The sequence below is a fragment of the Phaenicophaeus curvirostris genome, chromosome 8 (assembly GCF_032191515.1).
Source record: "Phaenicophaeus curvirostris isolate KB17595 chromosome 8, BPBGC_Pcur_1.0, whole genome shotgun sequence".
In the NCBI taxonomy this organism is placed as follows: domain Eukaryota; kingdom Metazoa; phylum Chordata; class Aves; order Cuculiformes; family Cuculidae; genus Phaenicophaeus; species Phaenicophaeus curvirostris.
The window spans coordinates 11,167,536-11,180,931 of record NC_091399.1 but is presented as its reverse complement, the minus strand read 5'-3'; the positions used below and the strand labels follow the sequence as shown (position 1 = coordinate 11,180,931).

The window sequence follows — 13,396 nt, the reverse complement described above, 5'->3', positions numbered from 1 at the left end:
GTCACACCATGAATCAGCAAGATGCATGAGCCACCACAAACAAAAGGCCCTTTCAGAGCTGCGGTGCTGCATCTGCTGCTGCTGCGTTTAAAAGGAGGAGGGAGGGAGTCACAGTCTGAAGTGCTCAAAAAGTTTAAACTGCATACATGGGGAATCAAACTAAAAATGACTCTTGCCCTGTACAACATAAGGGTGCTTGCAGCACTGCAGTTACACAAACACTTGAGAACAGAAGACAGCACTGAGGTGGGAAGGAAGGCAGCAGTGGTGTGCGTGCGTGCCAGCCAGAGGGCACACAGAGCAAGGGTCTGGGCAGATGTTTCAGAAGAGACAAAAAGCAGATGTTTCACAAAAGCTCACTTTCCAGGTTTATTAAGTAAAGTTAACTGAACTGTTTTCATGTTGTGGGGATTCCTTTCCGTCTAACCCGGTGGGTTAGCAGAGTTGCACAGAATCACGGTTGGACTGTGATAACCCAAATACAACTTTGGCTCATCTCACCGCTGACACATACGGAATGACTCGGGGGTTATTACATGCTGTGTCTGCTCGCGGCAGGTACATGTACAGATCAGCACAAGTTGCAAATGATAGTTTACAACCTTTCAGAACAGGGCAGGGCATTCAACAAATGCACTGCAATGAGAAGACACATGAGAAAGAAATTATACAGACTTGCAAATACATAAGAAGTTCAAGAGATGCAAGAAACCTCAAACACAAGAAATGTCAAGGGGGGAATTAAACACTTAACTTCAGACACAATGTGTTCAAATGAAAAGCCAGCTGTAATTTAAATTCCCTTCAAAATGGGAAACATACAGTGACGCAATTAAGGAAAAACCAGGTCTCATCCTGGGAGAGATGTGTCCAAAAACACTGATGCACAAACAGGTTCAGAGTTCTAAGCAAAATGTCCCTGGGCATTGGTGTACTTGACTCTTGGAGCCAGAGCAAAGCAATTCATTACACTTGCTGGACTGCTGGGCCTACTGCTGGGTCTTGGTGGCATAACAGCACATAGGATTCCAGATGTCAGTGAGAAGGCAGAATGCAAACTGCTGGTTACTGGGAAAAATGCCATGGGCCAGAGCTCCCAGGGATTGACCAGAGTAAGGACACCTAATTCTGGTAGCTCGGCCTCCACTGCCCACAATGTTAGTGTAATGTTCTGCAAAGTTCTTCAGTTCTTAGCTCACTCCTTTCTCAGCCTGAGTTGTTTCTGTCTTGTGCATGAGCACAACTGGCTGTGCAAAATGATCCAAAAAACTTAAGGGACAGGAACAAAGAAAACTGGCTGAACCTGGGGATGGGCTTTTAGCTCATATTTCCAAATATCAGTTAAAGGTTGGAAATTTATCTACAAAAGAGAGAATATAAATGAAATAAAAAATGGCACCATCCACGAAATTAAAAAAAAAAAAAGAAAAATCTTACAACACAGTCTCATAAAAACGGCTTTGCAATGACAGCTCAGTCACAAAATGAAGGGTTCTAACTCTCTGTACATCAGAAGAGGAAACAAAGCTAAAAAGTACTAGTCCACAGTCTCTTAATAACTTAAACTGACTTTCCCTCCCCCATCTATAAAAAGGATAGGAGCAAAGGAGAGAGAGGCTACCAAAAATTAAAAAAAAAAATAAATCAAAAACCAAACAAATAAAAAACAAGAAAAGGGAAAAAAAAGATAGGAGAGAGAAGGAGAGAGCGCGTGAGAGAGAGCAGTCTGTGGTCAGAGGCTCAGAGCAGGCTGAGTTCCTTTTAAAGGTTTAAAAGATGCCAAAGGGTTTCTCAGAAGTTCCCTCTCTTCAGCAGTCAGTTCAATGCTGTAGCCAAAGAAACTCAGGTATATATGCAAGAGGAGAGATCCAGGCAGATCCACCGTCATCCAGAAAGCCGCTCAGCATGTGTTAATCCTCAATGATTATGGGTTCATCATTCATAGGCTGGCGTAGCTGCACTGCCTGGATGGGCCGGAGGATAATAGGCTTGTAAGGGCGTCTGGCAGCTCGCTTGGCTTCAGAGGAGGAAAGTAGCTTGCGGATTTTCCTGCAGACAGTAAGGAAGAAACGAACTGATTACAGAGACCAGACACTAAGGCACTGTCAGCTTCTTGATTTCTCCAAGTGAAATCACGCCTGCGCAGGCAGAGGCTACTCGCCAATGGGATGGGCTGATGCTGTTTATTTCAGCAATGTCTTCCCCAGGGAACTTTTGCTTTCCGATTTATAAACAAACCAATAAAGGGGAAATTGCATTCTCTGTTCCAGAATCCTTCCGCTGCAGAGCAGAAGGCATCCTGGTCCAGCTGAATTCAACCAGGATCTGCTGCTGTCAACAGAACACGTGAAACAGTTATAACACGGATTTATTTTGATGCACACAGACATACTGTTTGGACCCACTGCAGGCGGCTTGGTGGGAGTTTACCAATCTATATTACAATCAAACCTCTTCTGGCAGTGCTGGTCACTTTGCCCCTGTTCATCTCTCTCACAGAGTGCTCCAACACTCCCTGGCTCCAGGGAGAGGCACTCGGCTGCCTCTTCACAAGAAATCCATCACAGCACAAACCACCAACACTGGGTTTCCCATAGAGCTACACCTCAAGGCTGAGCTGCCACAGAAGGAGCTCCCTGACAACCACCAACCCGTGATCCAGTACTGGAACTTTTCCCCTGCCCTGGGAATACCAACAGTGTGTCTCCTCCTCCTATCTTCTCCATACTGCGTGCCCCCCAACCTAGAAACGGGTAGTATTCATGCCTTGCAGTTGTTAAAAGCTCCCCTACATGTTAAAAGACGAGTAACAAGTTTTATCAGTTGCAAGAAGCAGTTTTCTTACAGGGAGAAAGGAAAAGAGAAAGAACTGAGAGGTGGCACACCAAAGTCTTAAAATTGGCAAAAAAAGGTAGAAAGAGACAATAAAGAATGACCCCCCAAAAACCAACAACACTGAAAATTGTGGCATGTAATGAAAATGAGGTATTTGTCTTCAAAACATGTTGCAGCGGTCAAAGGCATATAGAGATTAGAAAAGAAAATGGTTAAACACTCACAGGAGTAGCGCACCAGTACCCACTACACCAGGCTGTTGGCTCAGGAACCAGAACAGCATGGCAGGCCTGATAAGGAAGCATTGCCCACTGTGACAGGCTCCTGCCCTAACGATTTCTAACCTAGCACGAGAGACTCAATGCTGCAGCAGGGCAAGGGTAGCCACATGGCTTCACAATACACAATTCAACAGTCTAGCCCCCAAAGATAACCTTTGTGGTTTTGGTTACTCAGCACTGTTGGGGCCAAACTTTTCATTAAAAAAAAGAGTCAAAAATACCCCCACACATTCATAGAAGCCCCGTTTTTAAAAAATGGAAGAGATAGAGTTTGACTGAGCTGAGGGCTATCACTGTGCTATGCTTACTGTACTTGAGACGTGCTGGTTGCTAAAGAAACTGGTCAACACACTTCCCTCCACTAAAATTTATTCCCAGCACTGGGAAATCAACAGCTTCAGCCAATTTTGAATTGGCTCAGGTGAGATTTGTCTGTCTCTTCACTTGCTTTTTTTGCCCACTGAGCGGAACAAGCCTGCTGCATGGAGTTCACAAGCACAGAGACAGGTAATATGTTCACTCAGTGTCCTCATTTATCCAGTGTCTTTTAAAGGGCACAGGGTGGGGAGAGGAAAGAACAGGGTGAAAAAGAGTTGTGGGGAAAAAAAAATCTTAAGGTGATGATTTTTCCAAGACTCACTCAACTGAAGTTGAGCAGAGCTTCTTACAGTATGCTCAGAGTGTATGCTCAGTTATACATGCCGTCATCAGGAACACATCTTGGGGCAGTTCTAGATTCTGATCAGGTCACTCACTGCCTCTGCTCGCATAAATTATAAATGCCACGTTCCTTACTGCAGGGCTTGAATTCAGAAACTTATCCATTTCAATCAATCAACTTTTCAAACTGCCCCCTCAAAGACATCCAGTTTTCTAGCACTGTTCTCAACAGTGCCACACAAAAGGGGGAGGAGAGGGGCTGTAAGACTTTAGGAAAACCTCCTTCTGTGGCTGAAAACACAGCCTAACCCTCAGCTGGAAGATGATCTGCAGATATTGCTGCTAGACTGATTGCTACACAGCCAACACAAAGCACAAATTGTTTCAGAACTCACAAAAAAGTCTTACGTTCTCAACACTGGAATGCAGCAGATGGTTCAGGAGGAAGTTAGAGGTGAAATGCCCGACAGAAAACCCGTGCCGCTTACAATGCTACATCACTCAGGCTTCCCTGCTTTTCAGCAGGCTGCCAAGCATCTCTTTTCAGCACTCATCGGTCAGCTAAGCAGCAAGGCTGTCAGACAAAGAAGCCTGTTCTTTCTTCTTTGTAAAGAGGAAGAGATGCGGTCTCATTGAGCTGATGTCTATCACTGTGCTATGATCTCTGCATTAGAGATGTGCTGGTTGCTGTGGGACCGATCCCTCCTGGCTTGGTCACTGGTTCTGTACGAGCAAACAATTCTGAGCCCCTACACTAAGTTGTTCTCACGACCAACAACATCACACTGAATAAATATTCTTACTGTTCTCTATGGGTCAAAGGATTGGACCTTGTAGCAGCACTGAGACATTGCTACCAGGGATCTGCAGTAGTTCTGGGGGTTGGACAATAAAGATATTGAGTGTTTGGTAAATGCAGGATTATGAAATAAGCCTTGAGCATCTAAGGGCTGAATTGGAGCCTGTATACCTTCATTCCCCCATGAATCTGCCAGAGCTGAAGGTCTGTAACAGGACCTCAGTACCTCTTTACCACTTCTCTTGAAAACTAAACACTTCTCTCACTTTAGATTAAATTATATGAGGGATCCCACAGCTTACTTTCACAGCATCTCGCAGGAAGGTAAAAGGAGAAGGGAATAACAAGGAAAAGACTGGCTTATGCCAGTGTGAAATACACATTTGCAGTAAAGGTGTCCATAGGAACAAGTCTGACAAGGAAATTAATTTCATGTTTCTTCTGAGTTCTAACTGGGAGGTTTCCTGCACTGGAATCTGATGATTCAATAGATCAGTGGTGAGCAATGTGAACGTTACCAGTCCCAGCTTGCCTATGAAGCCCAGCTTTGGTACTGGGCCCACAGAATAGTCACCTGACACTTGAAATGCTTTATAGGCTGAGGAGGCTGGGAACGTCAGGACTCTTGACCATGTACTTCTTGCTGAACAAACGAATACTCAGAGAAGCACTGAATTTAGTAGTACCAGAAGCAACAAAGTATTTAGAACTCCTGGCCTCCTTGGTCTCTTGTAAGGACTCAGACATCCAGTAATTCCCATGCCCATCTCTGCTAGGTACTGCAGGGACGGCCAAGTGCTCCTCTGCCTGTTGGAGCACTGATACTGAAAGTGTTGATAACAAGGCTTCAGACACAGACAAAAGCCAAGGAACACCTCTGCTAGCAGAGAGGGCTTAGAAGCAGGGCTGTGGCTTTCCCCTGACCTTCTTCAAGTTACCCAGGAGTGAGGCACTACATTGTTGAGAGGAAACCACACAAGTGTATGTCTCTACCTTCCTGACCACGCTCAGGAGTGATCCTCCTTCCTAGGAACACAATGCTAAGAACACAGACAGAAAAGCTCTGCCTTAGTTATCAGGCCACACAGATTCTATTGCTCTGTCAGCAGCCTGTTTTAAGTGAAACTCAGGCAAAGAAAATTTCTTTTACTATTTTTATGCCATGGGCAGACTAATGAGAAAGACTACCAGAAGCAGTACAACCAAAGGAGGAAGATGGGTATTACAGGGCTATATCTCACTGCTACTGGTACTAAATATAAACCACCAAAGAAAAGAGGCAACTCAGGCCACGGAAACCTTGTGTGTCAATTGCAGGTTTCAATACTCAGACACATGAGGAGATGCTCTGAGAGGCAACACAAAAGACTTCAGCATGCAAGAGGGCATGCAGAGTGCTCTGTATATGAGGTTCTGTTCCTCTGTTCCATGTTCTGTTCCACGTGGCATTACCCATGTGCCACTGCAGTGCTGTCTCCAAAGGCATTTACAGGTCTGAACCATGTGAACTCCCCACTTCAGTCCTCTTCCTGTTACTGCCCATCTCTTACAAGAACTGCTCTGGAAGAAGAATCATCTGCTTTCTCTGGAATACAAGTGCATGATTAGGCACATCAGACACGACTAGGTATATCACAGCTTTTAGCCATCTGGAACACCAGCAGTGGGGCCTGCATTCAGTTTGCAGCAACAGTTCCACTGAAGAGATCCTTGCCTAACCACAAAATCGGCTGCAGCACTCACAAGGAACACAAACCAAAGGGCCTCCCCTTAAATCCTCTGAAAAGACCCAAGTTTCCTACCTGGTTTCTTCAGTGGCCATGTAAAAAACATCGTCCGGTGCATCAATCCAGTTCATCCTCCTCCTTTTCACTGGAGGCATGGATCCACCACGAATTAATCGGACTTTTGTTGGGTATGATTTCCCATTGAGCAGCAAGTTTCGGCTTGGTCCCTAACGTGATACATAAAAAAGTAAAATTATCAACTGCAACAAACCCATGGTAGCACGTGATAAACATTCAAAGGGAGAGAGAACTAAAGTTTTCATAACATTTGTTCCTAGTTTCTGGTAAACATATCTGCTCTGGCCCATGGCTGAACACAGAATTCATGTAAAATCAACTGCCCACAAGCAGAAGTCAGGCACCTTCAATATACAATAGAAGAGCAGCACTCCAGTGACAGGACAGATAATAAACAGAAGGCACTAACAATAATCCGTTGCTTGTGTCTGAAAGATGACATCAAGATTGAAAGATTAAGCATAAGACTTAGATTTCAGCTACTGCCATAAATCTAGAGCAACTCTACTGATTTCAGGGAAGGAAATCTAGCTACAGAGCAAATAAAATACAAAACCTAACATTTCCAGTTATACTGAGCTTCCAAACTTACCCATATCCTTCTCGTTCTGGGAAGGTTAATGTTCAATGATATATTTAATAAGTAGTGGAAAACAAATCTAGAACTACAAAGCTTAGCAGCTTTCATCATAAAACCCTTTTAGCATTTAACACCACCGATTTCCCATATACAATACATTTGCTCTGTGAATCAACACAGGTGTAATTTTCCAGACCCACAGCAGCCCCCTTTTCACTCAACTGGGAAAACATGAGCTGTTATTAAGAGAGGTGCAGATGTAAAGGAGCAAAGGATTAAGCTTCTCAAGTGCAGCTGTCCTGTATAATTTGAAGTTCAGTTCTGCTGTCCCTCTTCCTACTGATTAACACATTGAGAAATTCCACTGCAGCCAGTACCCCTGGAGAAGTCAAGAAAGATTGAAACTAAGGGCCCAGAAAATTTCCTATGAATAAATTAGAGCTGGTCAGCAAACACCCCAGCAGAAATTTAGTTCTGGTATTTCCTAGGCCATCCTCCAAGGTCAGACCATCTCCCCAGAAGCACCCAGGCTTCCCCTTTTGCCCACAAAAGGGGAAACTGTGTGTGTACATGAGGTACATCTGGCCTGGGAGATCCACCTCAAAAGGAAAGGTGGGGACACGAGGTACTCAAGTCCTTAAGAGTCAGATTATGGCAAAAGCTCAACCAAATTTTAACACTTTGACTTAGAAAGTGAAGACTTAAGTCTGTCAGCCAAGAAGAAAACCCAACAAAGCCCTGCATCTATCTCATTTTTATCTGAGGAGATATCACCCTAACACACCTGAAGAGTCTTAGGTCATCACGGGTTTCTCTCACTGCACAGAGCTGGTTTATACAACAGACACAAACAAGTAGCCAGTCTCCTCAGTGACAAAAAATGAAGCTGCATTCAAGGAGGGATACAATTTACTGCTTCATATTAAATGCTCAAGTAACAAACCAAATGAATGCTTCGTTATTACAAGCAGACTACCATGCTTAAGGTATCGCCTACCCTCATAACTCTGCATGCCATCCAAGAGCATTATTAGATTTAACAATGCTCATAGTCACCATTCAGTGATTATCAGTCATACCCACTGCCGACTGATCCATTTCAAAGCGACTCAGATGACACTAAGACAGCATGGCAGCCCACCTCAAGAGGCAAGCTCCACTATCGACACCAGAAGACCATATTTGGGGAAAAGAAATTTATTCTTGGAGTTCTCTTCCATGAGTTTCCCATAAGACATGCGTAAGGGGGAAAACTGATGTACAGCCCTAGCGCTGGTCCCTTCACACCGAGGTGAATTTCATGAGAAAGCACTTTGCCCGAGACACATCAGACTGGCTATTTGCTTCTGTCCTTTGATAAAACTCAGCATAATGGGTGAAAGGCTAGGAATCATTTTTACCCACCCGCTGAAAAAGAACATAAACCCCAAGCATTCTCAGCAGACAACTTGTGGACCAACTTCATAGAAAAAAATAAAAAAATTGTTTTCCAAACAAACCCTGCCATCATTTAAACCTTCCTCCTTCAGTAAAACACATCCCACCTAGAAACACATCTCAGATCTTTGCTATAAACAGCCACTCAGTTTCTGTATGAGCAGAAACAAACTGTTCCATTCAAAAAAGAATCTCATTTATATATCAATGCATTTGAGGTTTAAATTGTATTCAACCACTTCAACGTTTCATATTCCCCAAAGCAATTATGATTTTTTAAAATTTTCAATTAATTGGGAAGTATGACCAGCTGCAAACAGCAAAGACTGAAGCAAAACACTGAGGTTTAATGGAGTGTTCTACCTAGCGTGGGTTAATAATTCTTCTTTTCCCTGTTTTGGTTAAACGAACATTCTCTTACCATTTGTCTGGTTTGTCCGTGGTTAGGCAGACCTAACAAACAGGAAAGAGAATAGAGCTGGTAAGACCATTGCTTTTCCAAGACAGAAAAAAGTACAAAATCAAAACACACGCAGCTATGATTGCAACTGTGTTGTTTTGCTAAAACAGGAGTTGTCTACCAAACTAACTTCTCCCCTCCTTCAAATGCAACTGAGAAAAGAACTTCCTCAACAGCATGGTTTGAAAAGCAGAGCACCCAGGCTAAAATCACGTTCCATTTGCTCAGTCTTTTCCCTATTTACTCATGCCTTTCTTCAAACTACTATTAAAAGTCCACCTCCTCGTGCACATCTGAGGTTCTTCTCAGATCTTGGGAAAAATATGGTGTTCTGTTTGAGTTTTGGAGGAATTTACTGACACCAACAAGGAGAAAGCAGAAGGTATAAGACACTGTCAAGACAGCAACAAAGAGTCTTTCCTATCATCCTTGGATGCCGAGGGAACACTTCAGCTCAGAGATTAGCTACAAATTGTTACCAAACAGATCGCATCTGCTGAACCTACCACAAGGACTTCCACAGGTGTAGCTCCATCTGTCATAGAGCACCAAAATCCCAGCTATCACATAAAGCCCTTCCTCAGGAACACAAACACCACAAATCACAGGGTACAATGGTGTGATTTCACCAGCTTATTTGCTATGCGATCCACTATCTTATCACATTGCCATGGCTTACTAACTGAACAGTATGTACAAGAGATCCTGCAGGATACACAAGGGTTGTAGGATAGAAGGGAATCATGTGTTACTATAAGGCAGCAATATATGGCATGGAATGGACTGGGAAAAAACCATTTTGTTAGCACTGTTTAGTTTTCTAAGATGCATGCTCCCAGAAGACACCATTTCATTAACATCAGTGCACCAAACCATCCTTCTCAGCCCCTTCTGGCTGAGAGACAAAACATCAGTACAGGAAATCCAACAGATCCTGCAGGACAGGCACTAGAAAATGTTGTTGCTGGCTGCAGAGGTAAACAGTATGAATTCTGCTTTCATGTCTACAGCAAGCTTCTCAGGTTCCCAGCTTGGCTTCTGAAACCTCCCGTTGCTAGCAAGTTAATCTGTGATGAAACAGCAAAGCTTTTTGAAGAATCCAGCAAAAATGAACTTTTACAGCTCATGGTCTGTACTGCAACCGATTCCTTAGGATTGCCCTTGGTAAAACCAAACGCAATATACTAAGAGCAAGTGTACAAGGCGGAACGAACGGGGGACATTTCTGAGCATTACCACAACACCACATTGAAACCAATAGTTACACCAAGAGTATTTTCCATTCTGTGCAGATGTATGCTTGTCAGCAACTTCAAACATAAAGACACGCTGTTTCAGGTTTTGCAGCATTTTTGTGTTTAAGTATCCACAGAGATGATGAGATAGCTGCCAGAAAGATTTCCACCGACTCTGCAGAACATTTGTACCAGGCACCAAGCTACAAGACCAGCAACGAACTTTGGATGCTGACAATGGCAATGTAGGCGCCAGATAATCACCCCTTTTGACACGGGAGCTGCAACTGCATCCAAAACACAGCTGTGAGCAGCTGTCTGAGATGGACAAATAGCTCCACGGATGCTGGGAAACAGCACAGCCAGCAGGATGCAATCTGAATCTGTTGGCTTCAGAGCTAAGCTCCAGCACTTGTTTTTTCTTCCCCCTTCCATAAGTGAAAGATAACATTTTCTCCATTCACAGGAGCTCCAAGGGATGTAAATTGAGTGATGCTAGTCCCTGGATGAAAGCTACATGTTTCATTTTTAACCACACTCCATGTCAGCTCTTTTCTTGCGCTAAGAGCATCCTTGATGCCAGACAAGACTGGCCTACAGGAGCAGCTGACAACGTGGCTGCTGTGATGACTGTAGCTGGATGTAAAACACAGAGCAAACAGCAATTCCTAAGCACTGGGATTAACCCAGAATATCCCACGGCAAAAGACTGACACAAACTGAGCAAGGGTTGAGCAAAACCACTACTTACTCTGAGCCCTCAAACAGCAAAGCAACAGTGGTTACAACAGGGACACTTCACTACATAAGCTGCAACTTCTAGGATAAAGCAGCTCACGACAACTTTTTGCTCCAGTAAAATAAGACACAAACCAAAGGTACAGTTTCAATACAATTCATACTCCTGCTATTACAGTGATAAGGTATCAATTAGCACACTAATGTTAGCTATCTGTGAATATTTCATTTAGTCACACTTCAATAACTGGAATCTGAAAGAATAAATATATAAACAGACAGTAAAAAGACCTGCTTCAGTTTGCAATAATAAAAAATCACACTAGAAGGATATGCAGCCGAGGCACTGCTACGAAATTAAGTACCCGCAATGGTCACCAGAGATGCAGAAAGACAGTGTAACATCTGTAACCTACTGCAGAGCAGCTCTCAAATCAACAGGCTGCATCTGTACTGAAAACAATGGATTCTCACGCCAAAGCCTTTGGTGGTTTCTGTGCTGGAAGTTAGGTCTGTGAGACAGCACCTCTAAGAACTAAACAGATCTGGATGAGCAGTGGCAGAGACAGGTAGATCACTGCATAAGCACAATCCTCGCTGAGGCGTTTGCTCCATTTTCACAGATTAAGGTTTGAGAGACTTCTCACACACATGCATCAACAAGCAGGGTAAAAAAGTAGGACAGTGTATGAAAACAAACCAGGAGCAAAATCCAACAGGGTTCTGGCAGCTCCTCTACAGGAAAGAAACCATTGGGGATGAAAAGCCACAGGGTAGAAAGTGTGAATGTTCTTTTCAACAATGTCTATGGTCCGGTTGCCTGGATTTAAACAGCTCCACATCAGAAACTCCTCCAAATAAAGAAAAAAAATGCCAACAAACAAAAAAAGGTGTTTCCATGATTGATCAAACCTTTAGAACCACAAAGGTGTAAAGGTCTACAACGATGAATCTGAGCAGATCTTCCACTTGTCTGCATCCAGAGAAGTTGAAATATATTCTGAAAACTCAAGAATAAATGTCTTCCTCCATAGCATTGAAAAACTCAAAGCCTGTCAAAATCTTCCCCATTCAACTCCTCCTGCCAGTCTCCTCTCTACACTGAAACAAAGAGGTAGTCCCAGAGGACAAAACGTACACCAGGTGCACTGAAGGCATATCTGCAGATAAGCACAGCCATCCTTCAGCACAGGCAATCCTACGAACCAGCTAACCACAGCACGTACATCAACTGACACCCACAAAGCATGTCCCCGCTCCTCACAACTGACTGACAAAGATCTCGGGACTTTTCTTAAGCATAGGTACAATCACGGTGATTTTGGCTCCAAACCAGGCACGGCAGGTTACTGCGCCCCAATGATCTTCTCATTCGTCGAGTGCCAAAGCTGCAGATGAATATGTTTTGGCCCCAAAGAAGGGCAGGTGGGGAAGGACTATCACAATCAACAAATGCAGCTCTGTGACACCAGTTACTTTGCAGCTTTATCTTTTGGGGATGGGAGAACCACCTCTCAGTCAAACAATCTGTTCCTTTTCCAACAATCCCGTATCATTTGAATCTAACGTTCTCAGATTTGCTAAACTTAAAGTGAGAGAAACCCAAATGTCTTGCAGCAACCAGAGCACCACCCAAGAGCATGCTGCGGGAGTAGGGAATAGCTGGCACCTGACAACAGAGTGCAGGGAGGGAATCCAGTTTCCTGATGGAAGCAATCCAGCACATCAGGTCCACTGGAAGAATCGAGAGTAGACATGGACACCCTTGGCTGCTTCAGTCCTATCCCCTGCAATCCAGCAAGGACCTCAGCACCTGAACAGCAGCTTTCAGAAATTTACTCCCACCGCTCAAATTCAGCCTGGTTTTTTGCCAGCTCCACGCAACACACAACTGCTATTCCGAGCAGCAGGAGAGCCTAAACCCTCAGCAGGGTGCCCAATGCAAACTGGAGTGCAGGGATATTTCCACAAAGTAAGTACAGCAAGCATCAAGGAGCAGCAGAATAAGCACCAACCATGGCCACTTTTTTGCTTGGGTAGAAACCTTGCAGTGTGTTTCCATGCCTGAACATACACACTGCTGTCTGCATGTTTACAGACCTTTTCATAGTTTGGCACAAGAAGTCTGTACAGAGCTGCCCCTGGTACCAAGGAGGAAGAGCAGACCAGCTTTCCAGCCCCTGGATATAACCCGGAGCTGTTAAATTTGTATTTACTCACACTTACTAACTCAAACCTTCAGCATATCCACCACACAAACAAATATGAGTCCTTCACGTCATAATTCATCTTTCCTTTTCTTCTTTTTTTTTAACCAAATCAGGACACCAAGCAATTAAGTCACAGATGGCATTTTGGTTTTAACTTCTGTTTACCAAAGAGAAGTATCATGCAGAACATGCAATACGCAATAACATTTATACGCACATCTTCAGTAACAATGAAGGCAAAGAATTAAGCAGCAACTTTCACAACAAGCAAGTTCAGTTTACTAAAATACATTGCTTTCAAATATCCATATACTCCTCATAAGCATTCTCCTTTTCCAGAAGTAATCCTCCTCCTG

The 13,396-nt window shown here is 43.7% G+C and overlaps 1 protein-coding gene across 3 annotated transcripts in view; it reads right to left on the bottom strand.

The window, feature by feature from the left end:
• Nucleotides 1–356: 356 nt before the first annotated feature.
• The window catches only part of MTA1 (metastasis associated 1), an 81,902-nt gene continuing 68,862 nt past the window's right edge, over nt 357–13,396 (bottom strand). For 2 of the 3 annotated variants that reach the window (XM_069862459.1, XM_069862460.1), the window contains exons 18-20: nt 8,819–8,850; nt 6,378–6,529; nt 357–2,049 (exon numbers count right to left, since the gene is read on the bottom strand). In XM_069862459.1, the coding sequence (XP_069718560.1) occupies nt 1,911–2,049; nt 6,378–6,529; nt 8,819–8,850 (323 nt within the window). In that variant the 3' untranslated portion in view covers nt 357–1,910. Of the gene's footprint in view, nt 2,050–6,377; nt 6,530–8,818; nt 8,851–13,396 lie in introns of those variants that run through there. The other variant, XM_069862461.1, reaches the window with a different exon arrangement.